Source organism: Branchiostoma belcheri, unplaced genomic scaffold (assembly GCF_001625305.1).
Source record: "Branchiostoma belcheri isolate BF01 breed outbred unplaced genomic scaffold, Haploidv18h27 scaffold1, whole genome shotgun sequence".
In the NCBI taxonomy this organism is placed as follows: domain Eukaryota; kingdom Metazoa; phylum Chordata; class Leptocardii; order Amphioxiformes; family Branchiostomatidae; genus Branchiostoma; species Branchiostoma belcheri.
Window position 1 is genome coordinate 10,812,804 of NW_017802379.1, and position 24,274 is coordinate 10,837,077.

The 24,274-nt window shown below is 40.5% G+C and overlaps 2 protein-coding genes across 3 annotated transcripts; one reads left to right on the forward strand and one right to left on the reverse strand.

Moving 5' to 3' along the window:
* Positions 1-3,570: 3,570 nt before the first annotated feature.
* Positions 3,571-8,475, reverse strand: LOC109483576 (ribonuclease Oy-like). Of its 2 annotated transcripts, none has more exons than XM_019786715.1 (4): positions 8,152-8,475; positions 5,679-5,968; positions 4,994-5,090; positions 3,571-3,921 (listed from the first exon to the last, which is right to left on the reverse strand). In XM_019786715.1, the coding sequence occupies exons 1-4, from the start codon at positions 8,377-8,379 to the stop codon at positions 3,796-3,798; spliced, it is 741 nt and encodes a 246-aa protein (XP_019642274.1). In that variant the 5' UTR covers positions 8,380-8,475; the 3' UTR covers positions 3,571-3,795. The 2 variants fall into 2 exon arrangements, with proteins under 2 accessions (XP_019642274.1, XP_019642205.1); XM_019786646.1 differs by having other exon boundaries at positions 5,679-5,992; positions 8,152-8,469.
* A 236-nt stretch (positions 8,476-8,711) lies between these two features.
* Positions 8,712-19,486, forward strand: LOC109481233 (short-chain specific acyl-CoA dehydrogenase, mitochondrial-like). The gene is made up of 10 exons (XM_019783805.1): positions 8,712-8,789; positions 10,089-10,231; positions 11,453-11,602; positions 13,091-13,205; positions 14,164-14,315; positions 15,105-15,275; positions 16,752-16,889; positions 17,853-17,948; positions 18,510-18,566; positions 19,209-19,486. Exons 1-10 carry the CDS (start codon positions 8,741-8,743, stop codon positions 19,371-19,373), a joined length of 1,236 nt encoding a protein of 411 aa, XP_019639364.1. The 5' UTR covers positions 8,712-8,740; the 3' UTR covers positions 19,374-19,486.
* The last annotated feature ends 4,788 nt before the right edge of the window (positions 19,487-24,274 follow it).

Consider the following 24,274-nt stretch of genomic DNA (forward strand, 5'->3'; position numbering starts at 1 on the left):
AATTGACTTGTTTTGAACGCAGAGGTCAAAGATTTTAAAGCAAAACTCAACCGTGACGACAACCAGCGAATTGAGCTGTTTTGTCGCGGAGCTCTGCGGGGGTATCGCGAAGGGCTGTACGAGCAACCTCCATGGAGGAGCTCTGCAGAGCTGAGGGCTGAACGAGCAACCTCCATGGAGGAGCTCTGCAGAGCTCCTCCATGGAGGTTGCTCGTGCAGCCCCTTCTCTTTAACCGGCACATCTGTTTTCCCTCAAAATACAAACGTTCTGCTGCAGTACCAGGTCAGCCACCAGGAGGCCCATATTTGACCTTGACCTTCGGCTTCGTAAGACCTACAAGTATACAAAATATTATTACAATCCATGAAGGCGTTCTGAAGTTATGCTGACTACAAATGTGCGGAAACACAAACACACAGACACACAGACGCGCCAAAAACAATACCTCCATTTTTCATGGAGGTAAATGTAACCTCCATGACATTTCATGGAGGTAATGAAAGATGCTAATACGAGCTAATACGAGCCACCTTGAAGGCGTCCAATAATTGCAGGGAGGCAAAATAGCCACACTAGTTCTATGGCAATCACTCGATATCTTTATTTGCAATCAGATACATGTACAGGTACATATTCATGCACAGATACAGATTCATGTACAGATATACAGATACAGATTTTTCCGAGTAGGATGACCGTGTCAGTCCCTACACCTGAGTGAGGGTTACAGTCGACACGGCGGCCTTCGCGTGGATTTGTTTAAGGTGGATAACAGGTTGCGAATCTGAGACCCACACACTTTGGGCATCCGTCTTCCCCAGCGGATCCACATCGAGGGAGACGTGCTGGTTCCGGTTGGGATGCTTGCAGCGAGCTGCCGGATCATGACTTGGTTACGCTCAAGGTCAGCCACACTAGTACTACAAATTTAAACCCAGTGAAACTTTCTCCCCCAAAAAGTTTCTCTTAAACAGATATGTGAATATGTGCCCGATAAGGAAACTTTTTTTTTCAAATTTCGTACAGATGGTTCTTCGCCAGGTATCATCATTGGCTGAAGTTCCCGTTTCACCTGCAAGGGGGCGCCCGCTTACGTCAGTTGCTGCAGATTAGAGTAATGCCCCTTATATAATGCTAGCTAATTAAATCGCAAAGTACAAAAAAATGTATCGAATAAGACCTAATACAAGAAAACACGATGGTCAGATTTGGGCCCAAAAGTCCCACTCCGCTACTATGGAGATCGAATCCACCGAACCCGCGAATCTTGTTCGATATGACGTCATTCGAATAGAGCGGGCGTTCGATCCGGGGTTACCCGCGGTCATTTACAGTAAAGCCGCTACAACCGGCTACTTCAAGCCCTTTTTTACTTGGGAACCACGGAACAGGAAAAATCCACCTTTCCACAAATATGAACCGTTTTCAAAATATTACATCTATGCCGTGATTTTATTGTGGATATGTAACATGTAACGAAGCTACTGCCGTCATCCTGGGTGACCTTGAAGGTCAGAATTCTTGTTGACGCTGTTATAAAATCCAGGTCCCCATATCCACGTGTCATAGCATGCGTGCAAACATGGTATTTTAACCATTCCCAAAAATCGCTCAAATTACCTCATTGAGGGCTTGTTTGGAAGAGGAACGATTTCCGCAGATTTCTGTCTTAGGGATTTTTTAAATATGGCCGCGATTATGAATTATCGGTATTTAAAGTTAAAACACTGCGTTTTTAGCTCTTCTTTTGACTGTAAGTCGAGTTTTAGTTCAAAAATAAAAAAATCCTAAGACAGAAAGTTTAAATTTACTGTAATATTTCTAAAAATCCAAAAATCTAACCTTATTTTTAATTTTCGGGGCCTCTTAAAATCAGTTGTTTGGTTCTCGTGAACCCTTTTTGAAATCCGCAATTAATCTCATTTGGAAGCAAATGTACACAAAGTGGAGCAAAGCCAGTGCAAGAATAACATTTGAGGTAAACAAAATCACTTATTACATTTTATTTTGACGAGTATTTACTCTCCAATTACTTTTGTTTATTTTCAAATTTTACCCGTTACCCCCGGGCCGGCCCGGGACTCCCGCGCGGCCACGTTCGAACACGTTCTGTAACCCGATACCTCCCTAGTAATGCGACTTTTAGCCTAGCAACCGACCGCCGTGAAATCTGAGATTTTATACCTCCGGGCTTTTTATTGTATATTTTATGTTGTTTGTTATGTTGACAAAGAATTTATCAAGACCAGACACCCCTCTGTGCGAGGGGTTAGCTTCATGGACCAGACCGTAAATACCTAATACACGCCAAAGGTCAACGGTCGCGACCATTTTCACACTCAAAGGGGTGTTCTGGGGCCACCAAAAGGCACCATTTCACGCCCGAAAACATATATACAATAAAAACAAAAGAACGTGCATCATCTACAGCCCAATAGCAAAACATATGCCGAGTACCAAAAGAATCCGTCCACCCAAACGCGAGAAACAGCTGCGAACATGAAAATCTAAATCTCCTACAAAACCCTTCCGCGGAAGGATGTCTCCTTCCCCGGAGGTAACAAGAAAATCTAATGTATCCTAATCACTCCAACAATAAGGGCTAGCACAAGTCTTTGATAGAGTGTTACAATCGAGTGGGGTAATCACGAGTTTCGTTTTTTTTTTATAATAACAAAGCAGTCGTTATAATTATATGTTTACCTATTTTATTTTGCATTGTGAGAATCATTGCATATAAAGATATATTCAAATCTGTCTCTAGCATCGAGACTCTTGAAATCTATTGTACTTAATTCGAGAATGTAAATAGCTTATCAAGTATAACATCATATCTAGTGCATTCCATAACAAAGTGAACTTTATCTTCAATATGCTTTGGACAAAATGGGCAAATATTTGGTCAGGGGCTACATTGTAATATCTACCTATTTTGGTAATGGGAATTTTTGAAAAATGAACCTTCTAAAATGGCTTTTCGCGCATTTTTGAGAGGATTTCGAAGAAAAAAATCAGTGATAACTTTTTATTCAATGCCAAGGGAGCAGTTTTAATTCTACGATTCCAGTCCATCTTTTCTAGAAAAATCTTGGACCTTTACATAAAAAGTGGACCAAAAAGTGGTTCTTTACATAAAAAGTGGACCAAAAAGTGGACCTTTGAGCCCCCGACCCCCCCCCCCCCTCGACTACGGGCATGTGCTGATTCTAAATTGAGTTAATGTACATTATAATGCTAGACTAAGTATATTTCCGTCGCAATCCGTGCCTCCCAACCAACCAAAAGGGATAAAAGGCTGGCGAAAAAACAAGATTCATACACTTTCATAATTTGATGATCATAAACCTTGTCAAACAAGAAATGATACCTATATAATCTTGTGTTAAGTTTACCGCCAACTATTACAACCTCCATTTCTCACTGAAAAATACTGAAGTTTTCAATCATTGTACAAATGGTTTTGATTCAGTGGGAACATCGATATAAAAGGAATGAAATACATCACTGCATCAAAGTAAAAGGCAAAACAACTAGATAGTAGTATTAGCGGTTGCTAATATAGACAGGTTTGCGTTGTAGTCGTTGTAGTGTAAGTTACAATATGTTTTTTTGTGTGTGAGTCTGTCAAATATTTGCATTTGTACATTTTAACAGGTGGGCATAGCTTTGGGATCAGTATATTGATTGTCAATGATTTTGCGTGGTTTCAGGGCCAAATTACTTTCAAAATTTCAAACTAACTGATGCTAGCAGTTTCCTGAACATGCCAATCATAAAATGAAGATTGTGCAGCTTTAGTTGAAGGCATATTGGAAGGGTGGGTACTGGATAGTCTTAGTAGTCCAACACAGGTCACCCTCACTCAAAAAATACTTGTCACACTCGAGCAGGCCAAACTGTTTATCCAAGCACAGCATCACCTGGGACAAAGAGAGATATTTCTGTTATCAATTTGGTTGAAACCTCCTTGGCATTGTGTGCATTTGTTATACATATAATTGTATAATGACAGACTTCAACTCAAGTGAATTTTTCAAAAGGGGCATCTTTTTGTATCTGGGATGATCTGTAAGGATCTCGAGGTATATATCATGATGTTTTTTCCATGCAAACAAATTTTTCCCGGCTGTCAATGTTTTTGACAAAACGTCAGCTGCCTACATCAGGGTAATGATGTACATGTACATGAATGGCTGACAGTTTGCTGGAACATTGTGAGAACACTTTGTATGTGTTAAGGCCTTAATGGCTGTACTTAAATTCGTAGTGCCTGAACATGCATCTTTGTAGATTCACACTCACAGCCCAAATAGAAGTTCTATGTATGTATGTAAGTCCCATAACCGTGAGCGGTCGTAGGGGCATTATGGCAGCCAGCAGCATGTCTGGACTTGCGCCATGATGTTTCAGTAGGCTTATAATCTTGGCGGCGCCTATCTCCTCTCCAAGATTTTGGCTGGTACAGACGGGGTTCGCCAGGCCTCCGTCCGGGTGAATGATGTAAATCACCATGTGGCTTATACAAGACGGAGGTCGCCAGGCCTCCATCCGGGTGATTTGAAGTGAATCACCAACTCCATACAGTAGTGTTTGTACCATCGCACCATCGTAGGCATGCCCCTACTCTTTTTCGAAAGGTGTGGTGGGATCTTTAACGTGCTCGAGGTGTGGCTCTCCCCAAACACGGGACCTCCAGTTTACGTCCTATCCTAGGGACGTCCCTAACCGAAGCTAGGTACTCATTTACACCTGAGTGAAGTGAGGAAAGTCGTGTAAAGTGCCTTTCCCAAGGGCACAAGATCGGCGACAAGGTTGGGTTCGAACTCCCGACCTCTGGGGTGTGAGCCGAACGCGCTACCGACTGCGCCACACGACCCCGCAACAAATTTTTGTAGTTCTATGATGAGAAGTCAAATGATTCCCCCCAAACCTGATGAACCTGTTTGCAGACCCATCTGTTTAACACACAGGAGGATATAAATGAATCATTACCTGAAAGATGTATTGTTTGTGTGCCTCTTTGTCCCAGTAACACTGCATAACGAACGACATGTTGTTCACATTCTTCCTGATGGCTCCCTCGACATCGCTGAGGAATAATTGTGAATTAGGAACGTTTTAGTGTAAGCCATAGTCAACCACCCTCCTTGATTCAACATTAGGTGAGGGGAGCTTGTCTTGTTTTGCAGCCAGTGTCTTTTTTATCATTCACTGACATATCAAACCATCATGGAAACATGTGACAGTGTATTTGAAAATTCACAGTTTCAAATATACATACTAGTATAACCAAAAAGATATTTCTTAGGGTTTCAGAAAATTTAGTGTTTGAATCATCTATGAGAGAATATTTCACCAACCCAATACTCCAATAGAAACTGAACCCATGGTTTTCTTCTTCCCTCTTTCATTTTGAGGCTGCTGCCTTGAACTAGCGGAAGATTCTGCTGCCTTTTTTGTGGCTACTACGAGGTAGGGTTCGCCAGGCCTCCATCCAGGAAAGTCGTGTAAATTGCCTTTCCCAAGGGCACAAGATCGGTGACATGGCAGGGATTGAACCCGGGACCTCTTGGTTCTGAGTCGAACGCTCTGCCATTATACCACACGACCCCACCTTTTTATCATTAACTGGTATCTTTCTCTCTCTCCAATAGATTATAAAAACCTAAAGACCTACTTGTAGGAATACGCCTTTTCGGCATCTGGCACAATGTGATTGCTGGCTAGCATCTCTGTGATGTTGTACTTTGCATTGAGCCTGAGTCCCTCAGCAAAGTAGTTGTGTTCCCCGTGTATTGCAGGCAGCGAGGCTCCACATGTGCCGTGTTTGGTCCACTCGTGGTCCCACAGGTTGTTAGTCTTTATCAAGTTGGGCCAGTAGAGGCTCATCTGTGGCCTCAGGTCTTCGATCAGGCTTTGGTTGAAGTGCCACGAGCTGTTACAGAAGTTGGGTGCGTCTTTTTTCATCTGTAAACCAGACAACGTAGATTTCTGGTTGATATAAAAAAATAACTTTATTCGCAAAATCATGCCCGAAGGCTAATTGCTTTTACAATCAAGTATCAACAGGAGACAGGTAACAACTGTCTGGGAAACCTCTACTTCTACTACGCTAGCTATTATGGGGTTCGACTTCTTCTTTGAAGGCAGTGGATAATGAATAGTCCCACATTCTTCATAATTAGTGGGTTTTGTGATCTTAGTAGAACTGCAGTTTTTTGGTGATCTTCTAAATGACGAAAGGATGGAGAAATTGTTGTAACTATGATATATGATAAAATACTACAAATGATTAAATACTCCTTTACGACTGATGAATTATAAATGTTTCACATTAATAACATAAATAAGATCCTCATTTGCCATTAGCATTTGCAGGGGAACAGTAACGTTTTTTTCAGTGTTCTGCAATACTGCAGAATGTCAAACTTTTGTTCTGCAATTTGGAAATATTTTCTGCAAATACACAATTAAAAGTCCAGATCTGGCATATAGAAAATTGCATGTTGGCAAACATTTTACGCGCAATTTGAAAACTTTTAAATTAATGAAAATCGCTTGTATATTATAGAGTCAGTAGTAAACACAAAAGCTCTTAAACACCATTGAACCACTAGCATGTAGTTTTTTTTAGTCTACAAAATTGCAGGTTGCTTAATTTTTCTTCTGCAATATTGAAAATGTCTCAGACTGCAAAACGCAGTTGCAGTTGTATTTCTAACACTGTCATTTGCAGGAAGTATAAATTATGAGTTGATCATATTTTCCACCCAATGATTTGTCTTTGATAAACCTTAATGTCCGTGATAAACCACTTCCTTAAAATCCAAATTCAATCCAAAAAGTAACGTTAGCAACATGTAAATTATGTTTACCAAAGGAAAACATGTTGTTTTTACTCCATTTCTTCTTCTTCTGTTCCAAACACTAACCTCTGACCTGGCCAAATGGCCTCTTTTGTTGACGTCTGTCTCCATAGTGACTGGTGTTGAGTTACATAATGTTGCAATTTCATAGTAGGCATTTATACTCCTGTCACCATATAACAGTACATGTATGTGAATGTGTTTGAGTAAGAATTAACAGAGCAAACCATATCCGAAGGTAAACATTATGCCTTTGCTTTGCAAATGTTACTTTTTATATTTCAGTCCATACCATGGTATGGATGAAATATATTGTGTTCTCTCATGTTTCTTCTCCTTCTCCTCCTTCTCCTCCTGCCACACAGTCAAAGTGATTCAACTCCGCCATCATTCAGCCAAATGACTTGAAATTTGGCATGGAGGTAGAGTGAGCCAATTAGCCTGGGTACCATCCTACTTGTATGCCGGGGCTCCCACACTCGCTTCCCTGAGAAGTACTTCTTAGGGAAGCGAGTGTGGGAGCCCCGGCATACAAGTAGGATGGTACCCAGGCTATGAGCCAATACCCCCAGGCGTTTTTTCATTTTTTTGATATATGCCTTTGAAAAATTTTTATGAAGGTTTTTTGGGGCATTTTTCGCCAAAAAAAATGGATTTTTGGATCCTGAGCCCTGGTTTTACAACCAAATGATCTGAAATTCGGTATAAGGGTACCTTGAACATGTGTCTACAGAATAGCAGTCATATATTTGGCATACAGCACTTCCAAATGACTAATTTGGGGGACTTTAATGGCTATTTTCAGCAAAAAAGGGCCAAAAGTGCTATACCCGTTCCATGTTCTATCTTAAGAATGACCTGTTCCATCTGCCGTTGGCCATGGAACACGTGTTCCATTGCGGGTTACCTGAGGTCACGTTGCACGTAAGTCGTGCGGAATGACCCACACATTCAATTTTATGTGCCTATGACCTTCAAAATGTATCAAATCTAATCATTGTTAGTATTTGCATACCTGTAATAAGACTAGTAAAGCTTTCGAGATTCAATGTGCTTGTTCTTGCATCTTTGTTCTCAATTACATATAGCTACTATATAATTCATTTATTTGAGAATCTTTGCCAGTTTTACACTGGCGTAAGTTTGGAATAGTCCACTTTTGCGTGGGAGGGAGATGGACTGAAATATGCTGTATTTGCTCTCAAGCAAATGTCGGCCTCTCTAGTCTAGTTATATTTCTATTCATAATGTTACACGTAGTTTCATTCTCTCTGTCACCCCCACCTGTTGAGGCCAGATACCGTGGATTGTCCATCCTGTGACATTCTCGGGGATCTGAACCTCTGGTCCAGTCTGCAGTCGGAAAGTCTCCGGCCACTGTTGGGTGAACACCATAAAATCGAAGTGGTCATCTTTAACTTTTGACCCAGCGACGTTTGTGCCTTGTTTTTGTTCAGCATACACAAGCACAGCAACGAAAAACACAGCCGAAGGCAGTAGGTACTTCCTCATAGTGTCTCTGAATAAGGGAAATCTAGCAAAAGAAAGACTAAAAGGATGGAAGAGTGACGGAAACGAAACATGGAAGTTCTGGTTTCAGTGTCCGTTTTCAACTAAAGGTTCCGGGTCGGAGTTTAAATCTGTAAGTGCGCAGTAAATCGTCGGAAACGTGACTTTGTATATGGTATGTTTTGGCCGCGATATCCCTGAAATCGTAATATGATCTAATATCTGTGTAGTTTAAAATATGCCTCAGTGAAAAGATCGGTGTTGCATGTTGTCACCCATTCACAACGTACGAGCGCCTCTAGTGGAAAATTCGTGAACTGCAAACAGTTCAAAGGTTGTGCCCTTTCGTAAGGTTAGCTCCAAGATGGCGGCGCTAATACGGGTTGTCAGCCGGCTTGCCAGGACAAACAGAGGTACCGTGCTTTACTCTGGACAGTTTTAGTGGGCAGAATAGAATTTTCTGGGACCTCATGACAGCAGGGAGGCTTTAATCCAGTATAGGGGACATTTCTCCAGTCATACTGATCGCAAAGGTCGATATTATGTAACGTCTAACTGTGCGCCCCCCTCCCCCTCTGAAGTTGAGGGTACAAAGTTGACAAAGTTCTGATATTTTTTTTAGAAATCGGAGTGAAGTCTTATGTATAGAAACATTTGTCGAGTCTCTTATATATAGAAACATTTGTCGAGCGGCCTTATCCATGCATTAGCTTGCACTGTTAATTTTTTAAGATAAGAAATCACAGCATTGAGCCGAATTGGAAACATATAACCCCCTGAGACACTATTTCTATTGAGGGACAGATTTTGTGAAGTTAAGGCTTACCCTTTGCTATAGCTTAATTCTAAAGTTTTTTTTTTGCAAGATTTATGAAGGTTCTCCTCCAAAAATACCCCTATATACCAGTTGAAAGACAGCATAGGGGTCCAGAGAACAGGAAAGGGGGCCCAATCACAGCATAGAGGCCCCTATGCTAAAAAGGCCTGGCGAGAACACTGGCTCTCTCCATGGATACAAAGAAACCGCCACTCTAGCTACTCGTAGTGAGTCATAGCAACAAGAAGAAGGGGGCCTGCAAGGGGGGGGGGTCCCGACAACCAGGCTTTTAGCTAGGGGGTGTCTTGGGTGTCTTTTGGACGCCCTGTACTGAAAATAACAAGAATTTGGACACCCTACTTTTTTGGTAGGACACCCTTAAGACACCCTATTTTTTCCACTCCCGACCCCTGCCATGCACACATGCCTCCCTTCAGCCTTACTATATATACAAAACTGATGTTGTAACAAAGGAAAAACTTGGCTGCAGTCTGTATTCCTCAAAATGTGCACCTCAAAATGCAAGAAGTAGTGTTTGAGAGCATTACGAATTTCAAAAGGCCCCCTAAAAAGCTTGTAATTGTGCCGCTCACCACGGGACTGGAGTGTGCATAGCACACAATTAAAAAATCGTAGCTAAAAGCCTGCCGACAACGCTCTACGCTAAACTCGGAAACCTCTCGATTACGCTTTACGATAAATTCCAAGTGGCTACAGCGCATTACGTAGAATTAAAAAGCCGAATACGCTCTACGCAAAAATATTATAGAGCGGTCCGTCTACGCTCTACGTAGAAGTATAACGGCCGATTACGCTCTACGGAAAAGGGCTTGCAGACCGTAGAAGTCTGTGCAGAAGTATTTCAACATTGTTATAATGTTAACATTGTATCCAGGATGGAGCCGTGGAGTAGCCAGTCTTGCCGACCTGCCAGAGACACATGACATGCTGAGGAAAACATGTCGGGACTTCGCTGACAACGAGCTGAAGCCGATCGCAGGAGACCTGGACAGGGAGCACAGATTCCCTACAGAACAGGTCAACAATCACACTTACATGTACTATAATTCACCAATTTCACACTTCCCATAATGCCTAGTAAAGATCACGGATATGACGTAAGACCATCCCCCCTCCCCCTTCCTCAATGTAATATTTCCAACAAATTCTATCGACAAACTGGTCAACTATTGTTTTGAATTATCTATCTAGTATAAAGCACATGCCATAATTGCGTTTTTGTTGGAATTAGAGAAAATGATCATGACGTACCTTCTACCGAAGACTCTCCTACTCGGTAATGCGACCGTGCGAGTAGGAGTCAGTCTTTGGTAGAAGGTGGAACGATAGAAGGTACATCATTTTCTGTAATTCCAACAAAAATGCAATTATGGCATGTGCTTTATACTAGATAAATAATTCAAAACAATAGTTGACCAGTTTGTCGATAGAATTTGTTGGAAATATTACATCGAGGAAGGGGGAGGGGGATGGTCTTACGTCATATCCGTGACTTTTACTATGCATTATGGGAAGTGTGAAATTGGTGAATAGGTCCAAAATACCTAATCCCTTAGTACTGGTACTGTACCTAATTAATTTCACACTAATTATATGTTAATTTTTGGGAACAGGTGCACTGTTGCACCCAACAAAAAAATTAGGTGCACAGAAAAATTTTGGGGTGCACCATATTATAAAACAAAACTTAATTACAGATCTTACTGCTCCTCTTCTGAGCTTGAATCTAAAATGGGAGCTACATAACAACAAACTTAGGTTTTATGACATTTGTGACACATAGATGCCAAGAATGTCCTGTATACTATCATACATAATGATATGTACAAAAATACCTACAAAAATATTTGGGTGCACTGGTCCACAGAGAAAAATTGGGTGCACAGTTCCAAATTTGGGTGCACTAAGGTGCACATGCACCAGCACGTCGGCAGAACGTACTGCGCCTGCGCAGAACCCCGTATTTTTGTGTTTTTAGTTGGGTTTTTGGTCAACGTTGCATCAGAATTTTGCCTGTTGCAGAGGATAGTCTTTCTGACACAACATATGAAAACTACTGTCGAAATGGTAACCTTATATGAGCGAATACAACCTTATATGAGACATTCTGCAAAAGTGCTATGCACAAAACATTACGGGTTTCGCGCAGGTGCAGTACGTTCTGCCGACGTGTTACATGCACCCATAGTATTTTGAGCCTTGCATCAACCTGGAGATTGACACATATTTTCTCCACAGATAAAGATGATGGGAGAGTTAGGACTGATGGCGATTGACGTGTCAGAGACTAAGGGAGGTACAGGTCTGGACTACCTGGCCTACGCTGTAGCGCTGGAGGAAATCAGTAGGGGGTGTGCCTCTACAGGCTGTATCATGAGTGTTAACAATGTAAGTATTAGGAGATAATTCTTTATCTGCAAAATCATTGCCTAAGGCTACTTGCATGTACTGGGTCAAAGAAGTCAAAATACAGAAAACAGTTGCAGATATTTTTTGGTGGTACTATGTAATACATGGACTCCTCACATACATGTAGCTTATTTCTAGGCTGTTTGAAAGTGCTCAGGAACTGCAGGGCTATCTGTTTGAAAATATTCAAAAGAGGATAACTCAAGAACCGGTGGACGGATCGTCGTGATTTTTGGTATGTAGTAAGCTCAAGTGACGTTTGACATAAATATGCGACAATTATGCAAATCTGGATCTAATTTGCATAGTTAATGGTGAAATTCTATAAATCAGCTGCATTACATTATAGGACTATTCAAGCTTGTGACATATGTAATTGAGAACGAGAGAAACACAGGCAGACATTGATTATGTAAATTAACACCTAATTTGCATAATTAATGAGAAAATGTTATAATTCCATAATGCTAACTGCCTGGAATTTCATACTTGGCGAATTGGGGTATTTGAAAGTTAAGTGAAGGTGAACATCATTAAACATAACTTATTCAAATAAGGACCTCATTTGCATAATTTATGAGGAAATGATAGAAAGGATCCTATTTGCATAATCAGGAGGAATCATCTTTGTCAGTCATAAAGAGTAACATCATTTGGCGAAGGTATGAGATCGGGGAACTCTAGTTCAGTTATGAAATGATGATGAAAATGTGCTAAGAAATGGAAGCACTACTGATACAGACTGAAAGAATATACAACTACTGTCTGATCAACTTATACATTGTATAATTGTATATTTATTGTATATTAGGCCACACTGACTTAATTTTATGGATGACATCCTCTGAAAACCCCCAAACTAGTGCATGTGGACGAATAAAAAAATTCGGGCAAAAAAAAATGCTATTAAACCATAGGAATGCAAAGCTTGTATTGTGAATTTGTGGCAGTATATACCGGGGTAGCGCCGTATACGGCAAGCCGGCTTTTTGCAGGATTTATGAATCGGCACTGCACGTATGTACTGAGCTCTTGAGTCGTGGAGCTTCGGTAGCCTGGGTGCCGTCCTCCATAGTTACCACAGGCTCCGTATTGTCACTAACTAGCATGGAGTACCCAGGCCTAGGGCCAGAGAGCCTCATAGTACTAGTATGACCTTTTTTTTTTTTATTAAGTCAGTGTGACCTTATTTCACTACTACTATGTCAGCTGCTATTGGGGTTTGACTGTAGGCTGGTTGTAGCTATTTTTTGGTGGTACCATAAAATAAAAGGACTCCTCACATAGCTTATTTATTTGTTTTAAGTATGAAATGATCACAAAACTATGAGACGCTTTCCTCATCTACGATGTACATGTAGAATATTTTTCTGTTTTGCCACCCTAGAATTGCATTGGATGCCTTTAAGTTATGGCTGTTGCATTGATATTAGTTGCTCACCAATGTTTCATTCTGTTTCTCCACAGTCCCTTTACCTGGGTCCTGTGAAAAACTGGTCCACAGAACTGCAGCAGGAGACCTTCATGCATAAAGACTTCCTTGACGGCAGCAAAGTGGGCTGCTTTGCCCTGAGTGAACCTGGTAACTTATTTGGCTCAATCATTCAAGATCAGTCTGTAATACTGAAGACAGTAGGGCTGTGTACCGATATGCAGTACCGATACTGTACCGGAAAAAATTAGGTACAGGTCCAAAATACCTAATCCCTCAGTACTGGTACTGTACCTTAACAATTTCACACCAATTTTATGCCTATCTGTGACCTCAAAATGTGTAAATAGCTGGTCCCCCATGCATAGGTCTCAGTGTAAGGACAGTGTGTTCATGAAAACAAAAACATCTTAGTTTTGCCCATATTTTGTCTGAGCATTCTCCGTAAAGAAAAACTAAACCCAACTGTCAAGTCTATTAATGTTTTTCTTGTTATTGAAGGAGTTCAGACTGAAGAGCATGTTATTTTGTTGAATTGTTCAGGTAAAGGTTCAGGTCTGGACCTGTAGCTAAACCCGTGTACCTGTACCTGTAGCTAAAACTTGTTTAGGCACACAGCTCTATTCACAAGTGTCTGTAATACTGTTACAGTTACTGTAGTACTTGCTTTACTTCGTCTGGGTAAACCCAGTGTATCATTTGGTTCTATCATTCAGGCTCTTTTCTGTATACTGCTTTGCTCTGAGTGAGCCTGGTAGCTCATTTAGACCACCATTCAAAGACCTCTGCCTGGTCATAATTTGCTCAGGAGCAAATACAGCATATGTCACTCCATCTCCCTTCCTGTGCAAAAGTGGGCTATTCCAAAATCACTTTCTACAAAATAACTAATCCCCAGAATTTATAAAGTATTGTGAAGTTTTTGTAAAGATTTTGTTGTGATGTTTCAAATCAAATCAAATCTTTATTAAACATCAATATGGCAGACGTGCCGAAATGCTTCGGGCACGTCTGAATTGCATTGACATTTTACAATTATTAACATACAAACATCATAACAATACGTAGATTAAAAACTGTTAAGTGATTTGATGGTTTCACCCTTTAGGTAACGGCAGTGATGCAGGTGCAGCCTCCACAGTAGCCAGACTGGAGGGAGACCACTGGGTCCTGAATGGTACCAAGGCCTGGATCACCAACAGTTACGAGGCATCGGCTACAGTTGTGTTTGCAACAACAGACAAGGGGCTGAAACACAGGGTAGGACCCGGTCACATATATGTAGTAGGATCATTGTATTATTGCATACTGAGGGCATTCTTATGGGTATTTCCTACAAAATTCTAGCCTGGATGCCATCCGATTTGTAACGGCAACCCCGAAAAAAATGCTGTTACAAATCGGATGGCACCCAGGCTAAAAAAAGTCAGCTGTCTTGTCACAGAAAAGGCTGGCTTAGATCCCAGTTTTTGGTTCTGTCACAGTGCTCAAAATTCATTTCTGGGAATAGGTGCACTGGTGCACCCAACTTAAAAAACTGGGTGCACCAAAAATTGTTTAGGTGCACCATATAGAATTTTAGCAAAAACTAATTATGTTTCATTTATAAAGAAAAATACTAGTACTACAACAATGATTTTCTTGTTTTTCTGACAATTACATGTAGAGGTCAACAATATGCGGTATTACTAGTAGACTACATTTAACATCTTTACATATGTACGTAAACATACAGAAATGTTTGTGTGCCAAAAAATTGGGTGCACAGCTCCAAATTTGGGTGCACTAAGGTGCACATGCACCCAGTATTTTCAGCCCTGTGTCGCAACCTGCTTAAGAATTCTACGGTATCAAAATTGTACAACCTACTGTGAATATAGATCTAAAAATCCCTAAAGCTACATTCGACACCGTTAATGTGGTGGTGGTGGAATATACCTGGTGGAATTATGGAAATCAATCAAAATTACATTTTTGGCTGCTCCTAGGTAAAAATATTAGTACAGAACCCTGTCAGTATTTGATATAACCTCTTTCTGTACCCTGTAGGGCATCAGTGCGTTCCTGGTCCCCATGCCAACAGAAGGACTGACTCTGGGTAAGAAGGAGGACAAACTGGGTATCCGTGCCACCAGCACAGCGTACCTCATCTTCGAGGACTGTAAGATTCCTCGAGAAAACCTGCTGGGACAAGAAGGAATGGGCTTCAAAATCGCCATGGTAATTATCAAACAACTTTAAACTAATTTCTAACAAAATTTTTGATTGAAAAACTTTGTCTTTGTCAAGAAATGGGCATAGGTTGCAGAAAGTCTATATAGTGCCCCCCTCCCCCATTTTCGTTGATGTATAATATTTTTACATTTTTTTTTCTACTTAGTGGTTGCCACGTAACACGGCCATTAGGCCACTTCAAAGTTGGTTAACCACCTGAATGGTATCACCTGAATGGCATTACCACCTGAATGGTATCACCACTCACCTGGGTTACGGGTTACCGAATAGAACTGTAACAGCAACTCTTCTCCCTTAGTTAAAAAACATCATGATTGAGACCAGCCCAATTTCTCACAAGTAGTGAGGACAAACTGACCCAATAGGCATAGGAGAAGCAGGGGTTACGAGGCTGGTCGGGAAAATTCCCTACCCCATTTTAGACCATAATAATGGTTTGTTCCACTTCCACTCACGTGGGTTCTTTAACGTGCTTGAGGTGTGTCTCTTAACATCCCATAAATTGGATATTCAAATTCAAGAAATCAGTCTTTCCGGCTGTACAACTCCAGTCTTTGTCATTGAAATGAGGAATTCGCCGCTTCTGTTACGTCACGTTATGCAGATGACACAGGTGACTCATTGCATGACATGAGCAGTAACTGTAGCAGAAAGTCTGTGGCACCCCCTGTCTTGTTGATGTAGATGGCCTTGTGCAAAAAAAGTCAAAAATTCTTACTCTTTGCAATGAGACGTAATGCCCAGGCAATATATGTATGTATGGTTGTGAAGCTTCCAAAGTAGTTAAGGTACAGTGTTCTAGCACCCTACCCTTGAGTGATCTTTCAGTTTCTCTGATTTATGTTACCTTACATATAGTAATTTATTAGCCTCTAGCTTCCAATGTTGGCCTAGTCTTTGTAAATCTCTCGCTGTTTGTGATTTATTGGGCCAAATTCTTACCAGAAGCTTAACAAGTGGTCAAACTCAAAGTTCGAGAACTACCAGACTGAGTATGTTTGTATGTTAATGCATACATGCTGTATAGTAATACGTATTACAATCTAGCATTTCACTTGCAAAATTCATTTTTGGGAATAGGTGCATTGGTTCACCCAACCAATAAAAAATTGGCCGCACAATTTTTGGGGGTGCATTATGTAAGCTATGATGTCAGCAAAAACTAATTATGTTTCATTTCTGAACAAAAGTACTATTAATATATAACAATGATTTTATCATTTGACACTTAGATGTTACAAATATGCTGTATACTACTATAGAATCTGATTTAACATATTTACATAGTATTACGTAAACCTACGAAAGTATTTGAGTGCATTAGTATTGGTGCACCCACGGAGAAAAAGTGAGTGCACAGCTCCAAATTTGGGTGCACTATCATGCACTCAGTATTTTGAGCCTTGTCTTGTATAGCCAACAAATTAATTTCATGTGTCCTTCTCCCATGTTTTTGTACAGCAAACCCTAGATGCAGGTAGGATTGGTATTGCATCACAGGGTCTGGGTATCGCCCAGGCCTCACTAGAGCTGGCTGTGGACTATGCTATGAAGAGGGAGGCATTCGGGTCTCCTATTGCCAAACTACAGACAGTCCAGGTAAGTTTCACTTTAAGAAGAATACATTTCTCTCACATGTAGTTAATAACATTAATATTGTCATGCATTTACACAATGTACGCTACGCTGTCCTGCTAAGCTACAACTGTGTTGGGGGGATGTGTCATCACATTCAGTAAACTGTTCTATCGATAAAAACATTTAACTCATAAGTTTTTTACACAAACATTAAAAATGCAATCATGCTTGCACCTGATTGTGTATGTATTAATTCCTGAGAAACAAGGATTGAAATTCGAAGTGGGTGGGCAGAGATTGGGCGTCATTTGATTGACAGTGTTGTGACCAAATACATGTACATGTTGGTGGGAGGGAGAATGCGATTTGATGTCACAAGAAATGTGTATTGTAAAATCATGGTATGAAACATAGACCATGGCATTATACCAGTTTAAACTTTCACTGAACCTCATACATTCTTAGGCCACACCAATTTAATTTCTTGGTTAACGGATTTTTCTAGAAAAATAATGGAGCGGGTGGGTGAAAAAAAAATAAAATAAAAACAGGCCTAGGCATCTTATTATGGCCCAAAATGGTACGATAGGAGCCATGAAGTCAACACACCAGGCTGGTTCAACATTTAAACAATGAATTTAGAACTTTTAATGATACCATTGCATTGAAAGATGGAATAACTGTAACAACTAGGATGAAAAGGTCTGTTTTCAACTGTTCAGGGCAAAGTATGAGCATTTTGCAGTTGATTCTATATTTTTATTTTTATTTGCAAATCAGAAAAAAAGGAAGCGGCGAATCCGTTAACCAAGAAATTAAATTGGTGTGGCCTTATGATGTGATATCCAACTATGATTAATTTCAATCTCGTTATAATCTTTCCCATGATTATGCAATACAGTTCCTATACTTTCATGAAAAACTTTGTGGAAGTCTGCAATCTCCAATTCCTTGTTATACATGTGTTTTAATTTTGACAAACAGAACAAGCTGGCAGACATGCACATGAGTGTGGAGAGTGCACGTCTGCTCACATGGAAGGCTGCTGCGTACAAGGACGCCGGCAAGAACTATATCAAGGTCAGATGTTTGAAGGTTACTTGTATTGGGAAATTTAGTTGGTTGGGTGGCCTAGTTATTGCTTTGCATGCCATAGGGGAAATGTAAATTGGGACACCAGCATGGCAGCCAGCAACTGCCTGCCTCACTGATATACATGTAGGAAATGCTCCATAGGTATATACGTACTAAAGGCACTGTACATGTACATGTAGTTTTAGCCATTAAACATGCAAAGTCAAGGCTCTATAGCCAGCCCCCTTTATCCATCAATTGCACAAACTTTGAGGCATGCATGTGACAAAAACATTTTAAAGCCAATCCATCAACCTTGATACACAAAATTGACAAAAATCTTGGGTAAAGATACAAAAACACCCATAGGACCACCAGCAACCATTCTGAACCCCATGATTTGCTTTTTAAAATGTAGGAAATTTTTAGACGTGAATTGTCTACCTGTATGTTAAAAGTAGCTTTGGAAGATGTTTAACTTCGTTTTGCAATTTGCCTTTGACTCCCTGTACTGGTGTGCTTTATTCTTAAATTATTTATTCCATATCATTTCCCTTTACTGTGTAGGAAGCTGCTATGGCCAAACTTGCTGCATCTGAAGCTGCTACATTCTGTGCACATCAGGTAAGTCAGCTTTGTGTTAGTTTTAATGCAAGTCAAGCAGGCCCTTTTTTGCTGAGCATTGTTGCATTGTTGGGTGTTGGGTGCTAATTTTTATTCAATATACTAACAAGACAAAGACACTGCACTCAAGTTGTGCAACCTTTTTTGCCAGCGACACATTACAAAAGATATACACAATGTTAAATACCAGCTATTCCCATCTTGGCCCCCAACTGCTTTTTTATATTTCACTTCATACCTTATGTATGTGTGAAATATATTGTTTTTCCTCATGTTTCTTCTCCATTTATCAAATTTTCATTTTGGACTAGGGTCATTCTGAACAAGATAGGTTTGCTGTGTTGGGTGGCAACAGTGTTTTTAGTTGGTGTCAAATTATGGGAAGGCTCCATTTCAGAAAGGGATAGCTTAATTCAGATAGGGATAGCTTAAAAAACTGTAGTTCACTTTTTGGCAGAAGTTATGTTGGAAATTAGTCTTCTTTTCTGCACAGGGTGGAGTTTGGAACAGTCTGTTTTTATATGGAGAAGATGGACTGAAATATGTTGTATTTGCTTGTAAGCAAATGTCAGCCTTTCTAGTTTTAAAAAGCATATCTTGTTTCAGTGTATCCAGACTAACCTTGTGCCATTGTGTGTGTAGTGTATCCAGGTACTAGGAGGGATGGGTTACGTGACAGACATGCCGGCGGAACGGTACTATCGAGACGCGCGTATCACGGAGATCTACGAGGGAACGAGCGAGGTACAGAGGCTGGTCATCGCGGGGAGACTGCTGAAAGAGTACGCCGACATTACCAGCTGGTGACATCACAGACAACCAGACAACCGTTCTCATCTTGAAAGTTCATCAGTGTTAACTTGGTAGAAGTCATCATGAAGCAAGTTTAAACTGTAATTTCCAACAGAAGAAATTGGGCTAAGGCCACACCAATTTAATTTGTTGTTTCTCAGATTTTTTCAGAAAAAAATCAGGAGCGGCAGGGCGAAATAGAAAAAAAAAAACAGGCCAAGGCACCCCATGATAGTTGGAAATGTTACAATATGAGCCATGAAGTGAACATACCAGGCTGGTTTATAATTAAAACAATAGATTTTGAACTTTTAATGAAACAAAATTACACTGTTACATTGAAAAACTTAGGAACTTGGAAGAAAGGGACTTTTTTCAACAGTTGGGCCAGTTGGGGTCGTGTGGCGCAGTCGGTAGCGCGTTCGGCTCACACCCCAGAGGTTGTGGGTTCGAACCCTGCCCATGTCACCGATCTTGTGCCCTTGGGAAAGGCACTTTACACGACTTTCCTCACTTCACTCAGGTGAAAATGAGTACCTAGCTTCGGTTAGGGACGTCCCTCGGATAGGACGTTAAATGGAGGTCCCGTGTTTGGGAGAGCCACACCCCATGCACGTTAAAGAACCCACCGCACTTATCGAAAAGAGTAGGGATCTTCCCCGTGTGAGTGGTTCAAAACTTACAGTCCGGTCTTACGCAGCTTGTACATGTACGCACATGTGCAAAACTGGTGTGTTACGCCTGAAGGCGGTTTACCGGTTATGCGAAACAAACAAACAAACAAAATATGTCTTTCATTAAGCATTTTGCAGTTACATGTAATTTAGAACCAAAAAATTTTTTTTTTTTGCAAATGAACAGGACAGGGCGAATCCGAGAAACAACAAATTAAATTGGTGTGGCCTAAGTACCAAAATTGTTGAATGTACAATGCAACTCAAGTCTTCTTACAGATATGAGCAATTTACCGCTTCAGTGAAGTCACGTTATAACGACCATACATGTGTATGTTGCAGAAAGTCTGTGGCGCCCCCCGTCTTTTTTGAGGTACGGTTGTAATGCCCTGATGTAGATGGCCTACTTAATACTGTAATTCATTTATGTTCACTGTAGAAAAAGTTCACTGTCTGAGAAAAATGGACATGTTCACAGAACTATTATATTCATGGTGGCGACAGGTGCAGGAAAAGAAAGTCCAGGAATTATTTGTTAACTGTAATGATAAGTTCACGGTACAGAAATAACAGTGAAAACAGTGAACATAACATCTGAAAATAATTTCATCAGGTTGGTAGAACTTAGGAACATAACAGTACAGTGAAAAAATTGGGAATTACAGTATCTCATGCCAAAATCTGGTTCATATTCTATGCTATTCTATGCTATATGCTACGATCCACTGCTCACCAAATCACGTATATCATCTGCATAACATGATGTCACAAAAGCCTTGGATTGCTCACTTCTTGACAGAGTTGTAGACTAGAGTTGTACAGTCGAAACTTTGGGTTATTCCAATTTCTTGTTTTGGAAATTACAGTTTAAACTATCTTCATAATGACAAACGTTGTAGAAATGAATAAGCTCTATAATATATACAATGTTTAAATCACATTGACAGAATGTACTGCGCTTGTACAAAACCCGTAATGTATTGTGCATAGCACTTTGGTAAAAGGTCTTGTTTAAGGTCTTATTCACGTATTTATGTATGGCATTCCATCTATAGTTTTCTAATGTTGTCCAGGAAAAGATTGTCTGCAATGTGTACAATTCTGATGAAACTGCAAACATCCAAGGAAAACTGCAAATAAGGCCACACCAATAATTTAATTTCTTGGTTAACGGATTCGCCCGCTTCATTTTTTGCTGATTTGCAAATAAAAATAAAAATTCAGAATCAACTGCAAAATGCTCATAATTTGCCCTGAACAGTTGAAAACAGTCCTTTTCCTCCTAGTTGTTACAGTTATTCTATCTTTCAATGCAGTGGTATCATTAAAAGTTCCAAAATTCATTGTTTAAATTTTGAAACAGTCTGGTGCGTTGACTTCATGGCTCCTTATTGTACCATTTTGGGCCATAATAGGATGCCTAGGCCTGTTTTTATTTTATTTTTTTTTCGCCCGCCCGCTCCATTATTTTTCTAGAAAAATCTGTTAACCAAGAAATTAAATTGGTGTGGCCTAATCCAGGTTTCATGCAAGCGCAGTACATTCTGCTGACGTGTTAAGTTACATCATAGACTTGACAAGCTATTAAAAAGAACATTTACTAAAAAAATGTACTTCTCCTGTAATATAAAATTAATGTGTTTCTGATATGTGATTTTGAATTGCATTCTTTAGTTTAATTTGTTGGTTATTGGATTTAAGAAAAAAAACTTTAACAAAAACAAAGTCCAGGTTTATGCCACAGTGCACTCAGTTTTATTGAGTGAAGACAGTCACTCAACTTTTCCTGTCCTCTGCCTTTATTATATCAGTTTGCTGTACATGTATGTTTTGTATTTTTATTGCAAAATGTCTGAGAAACTACTAGTAGGAAATAAATTTTCGTGGCCTTAATGGGGCTATATTACACACATGTAAAGGCATTTAATGTGTGTTTGACTGCTAGACTATTGGCTTGTTTCCCATAGTTTATAGCTGACACTAAATTTACGTCCTCACAGTGTTGAATGGTGATCAAGGTATTACTGTTTCATGTGAGTAAGATATGCAAGGGTCCTTACCTCCCTATCAATCAACTGTCAAAATCAAATCCCACCCTCCATGCAACCGTAGCTACTTCGTTATGAAACACACAAACTTGCAAGTTTCAAGTCTGCCTTCCAAAACCTATTTCCGTACCTGAAGTATCAAGCATATTAACAATAATTTTCTCATTTGTTGAATATGGATTGTCTAGCCGTGCAAAAAGGATTACCAGAGTCGTCCATGGCTGGGATTGTCATACTTTCGTTGCAAGGGTAACAACTTAAAACTCATCACGTAAACATATCAACAACAACCTGGGTTCCAGAGGTGACCTTAAGAGATATAATTTATGCTAATTGATCGCTGATAATTAAGGTGAATGACTCCACTTAACACGTCTTCCTGTCTGTTTCTACGATAATGTACAGGCAAATGCCCTTGGCTCGCTAACAGGGCCACACCGATTTAATTTATGGATGACATCCGCGCGCGCATTGATTTTCGCCTGTTCTCAAAAAAAAAAAAATCACGTCATCCGAGACTTTGGCCTGGCTCTAGGCCTGGGTTGTCCATGGTAGTTTGCTATATAGCGACAATACGGAGCCAGTGGTAACTCTTGAGGATGGCATCCAGGCTGCCGAAGCGACTCAAAACCTTAGTACATACGCAGATAAATTACGAAAAAAGCCAGCATGTGCCAACTTGCCGTATATGTTCTGCCGCAAATTCACAATACCAGCTTTGCCTTTGCATTCCTGTGGTTTAGTAGCATTTTTATTTTGGGCCGGATTTTTATTTTATTCGCCCGCGCGCACTAGTTTGGGGGTCTTCAGAGGATGCCATCCATAAAATTAAGACGGTGTGGCCAAAGGCCAAAGAAAAATGATGTTTCCGGAGACCCGACCTAACGCCGCTAGCAAAATCTCGCGGTAAGCTTGTTTAATTGGGGCTGGAGGGGCATTAGGCCATAACATTTTCAACTTCCTGCCGGATTCTACTAGGCCACAGGACGGTGTACATGTACTGTACCCCCACTCCCTCCCCTGCGGCTATGATATTACGTGATATCAACGCTTCTTGTTTCCGGTGAAGACACAGTGCACTATGGTGACTTGCAGCCTCAAGGACGCGACCGGGCAAGAATGTTCGGAGGGAAATTTAAAATTTGTAAAGTTAAGTACAGGCAAACTCATGCTGAGGTCACATTTCCCGACCGGACTGTTTCGATTAACGAAAAATTAACAATTTATATCAATAATCTACACAAACAACAAGGTTAACTACAATTTGAAAATGACTTTAAACCTCCTTGACACAAATAACACCCATTATTATTTTTTTCAGCATTTTTCTGCTTTGTTGTTTGACTTGTATATCATACTTTTCGTTCCATAAGACTGCCCGGCCGGGCCCCGGTTTGGAAATGTGACCTCAGCATTTCAGAATTGTACTGACATCCACACGACTTACAAGTGACACATTTAGACCCTTGTCACATACATGTACGTCTTACGATCAATCTACATGTATTTTTGTGATAGTCGTGAACATGTCCTACAACGAAAAAACTACATCAACACATAGCGGAATATATGGCCCCCGAACACATTTTCTGGAGTAGGTCGGGAGCAATGTCGGCTGTGGTCGGCACTGTTCGGGTACGCCAGCCGAATGTTTCAAAGTGTTTAGAACATGCGAGTGTATAAGTAGAATGGAGGTTTTGCCATAGTTGGCTTATCCTCAGGGGTAGGTCAGGGCGTGGTTTGCAGTTTGACGCAAATTCAACTCAAATTCGATTCGATTCGTCAGACTTCTCCCTAACTTCAGACGACCATGGGTGACTGGTGTTCGGGGGAGGTTTCTGAATGTTTGATAGAGATAATACCTTAAGAGTGCAGTGAGATACAAACACAAAACACGGACGCCATTGTTTGATAACATCGCATGACCTTGTCCCAAGGTTGGCAGGTGATTGACCTGAAGAAGGCGCAAACAGACAGCGGCCCGACGTCTCTGTTATTATATAGTGTGAAGTACATACACCCTATAATAATTTTATAGTCTCTACCAGACTAACTACGCTGGCTATATATAGGAGAATAATTGGCAGGGGAGTTTGGCCGCCTTGGAGGTTTGACAGGCCGCGCAGTCGGAGGGAAAGAAACTACCTCCCCGCGGCTGGACTCCCCTGGCCAATTTTACTCTCTTTTTTGCCGA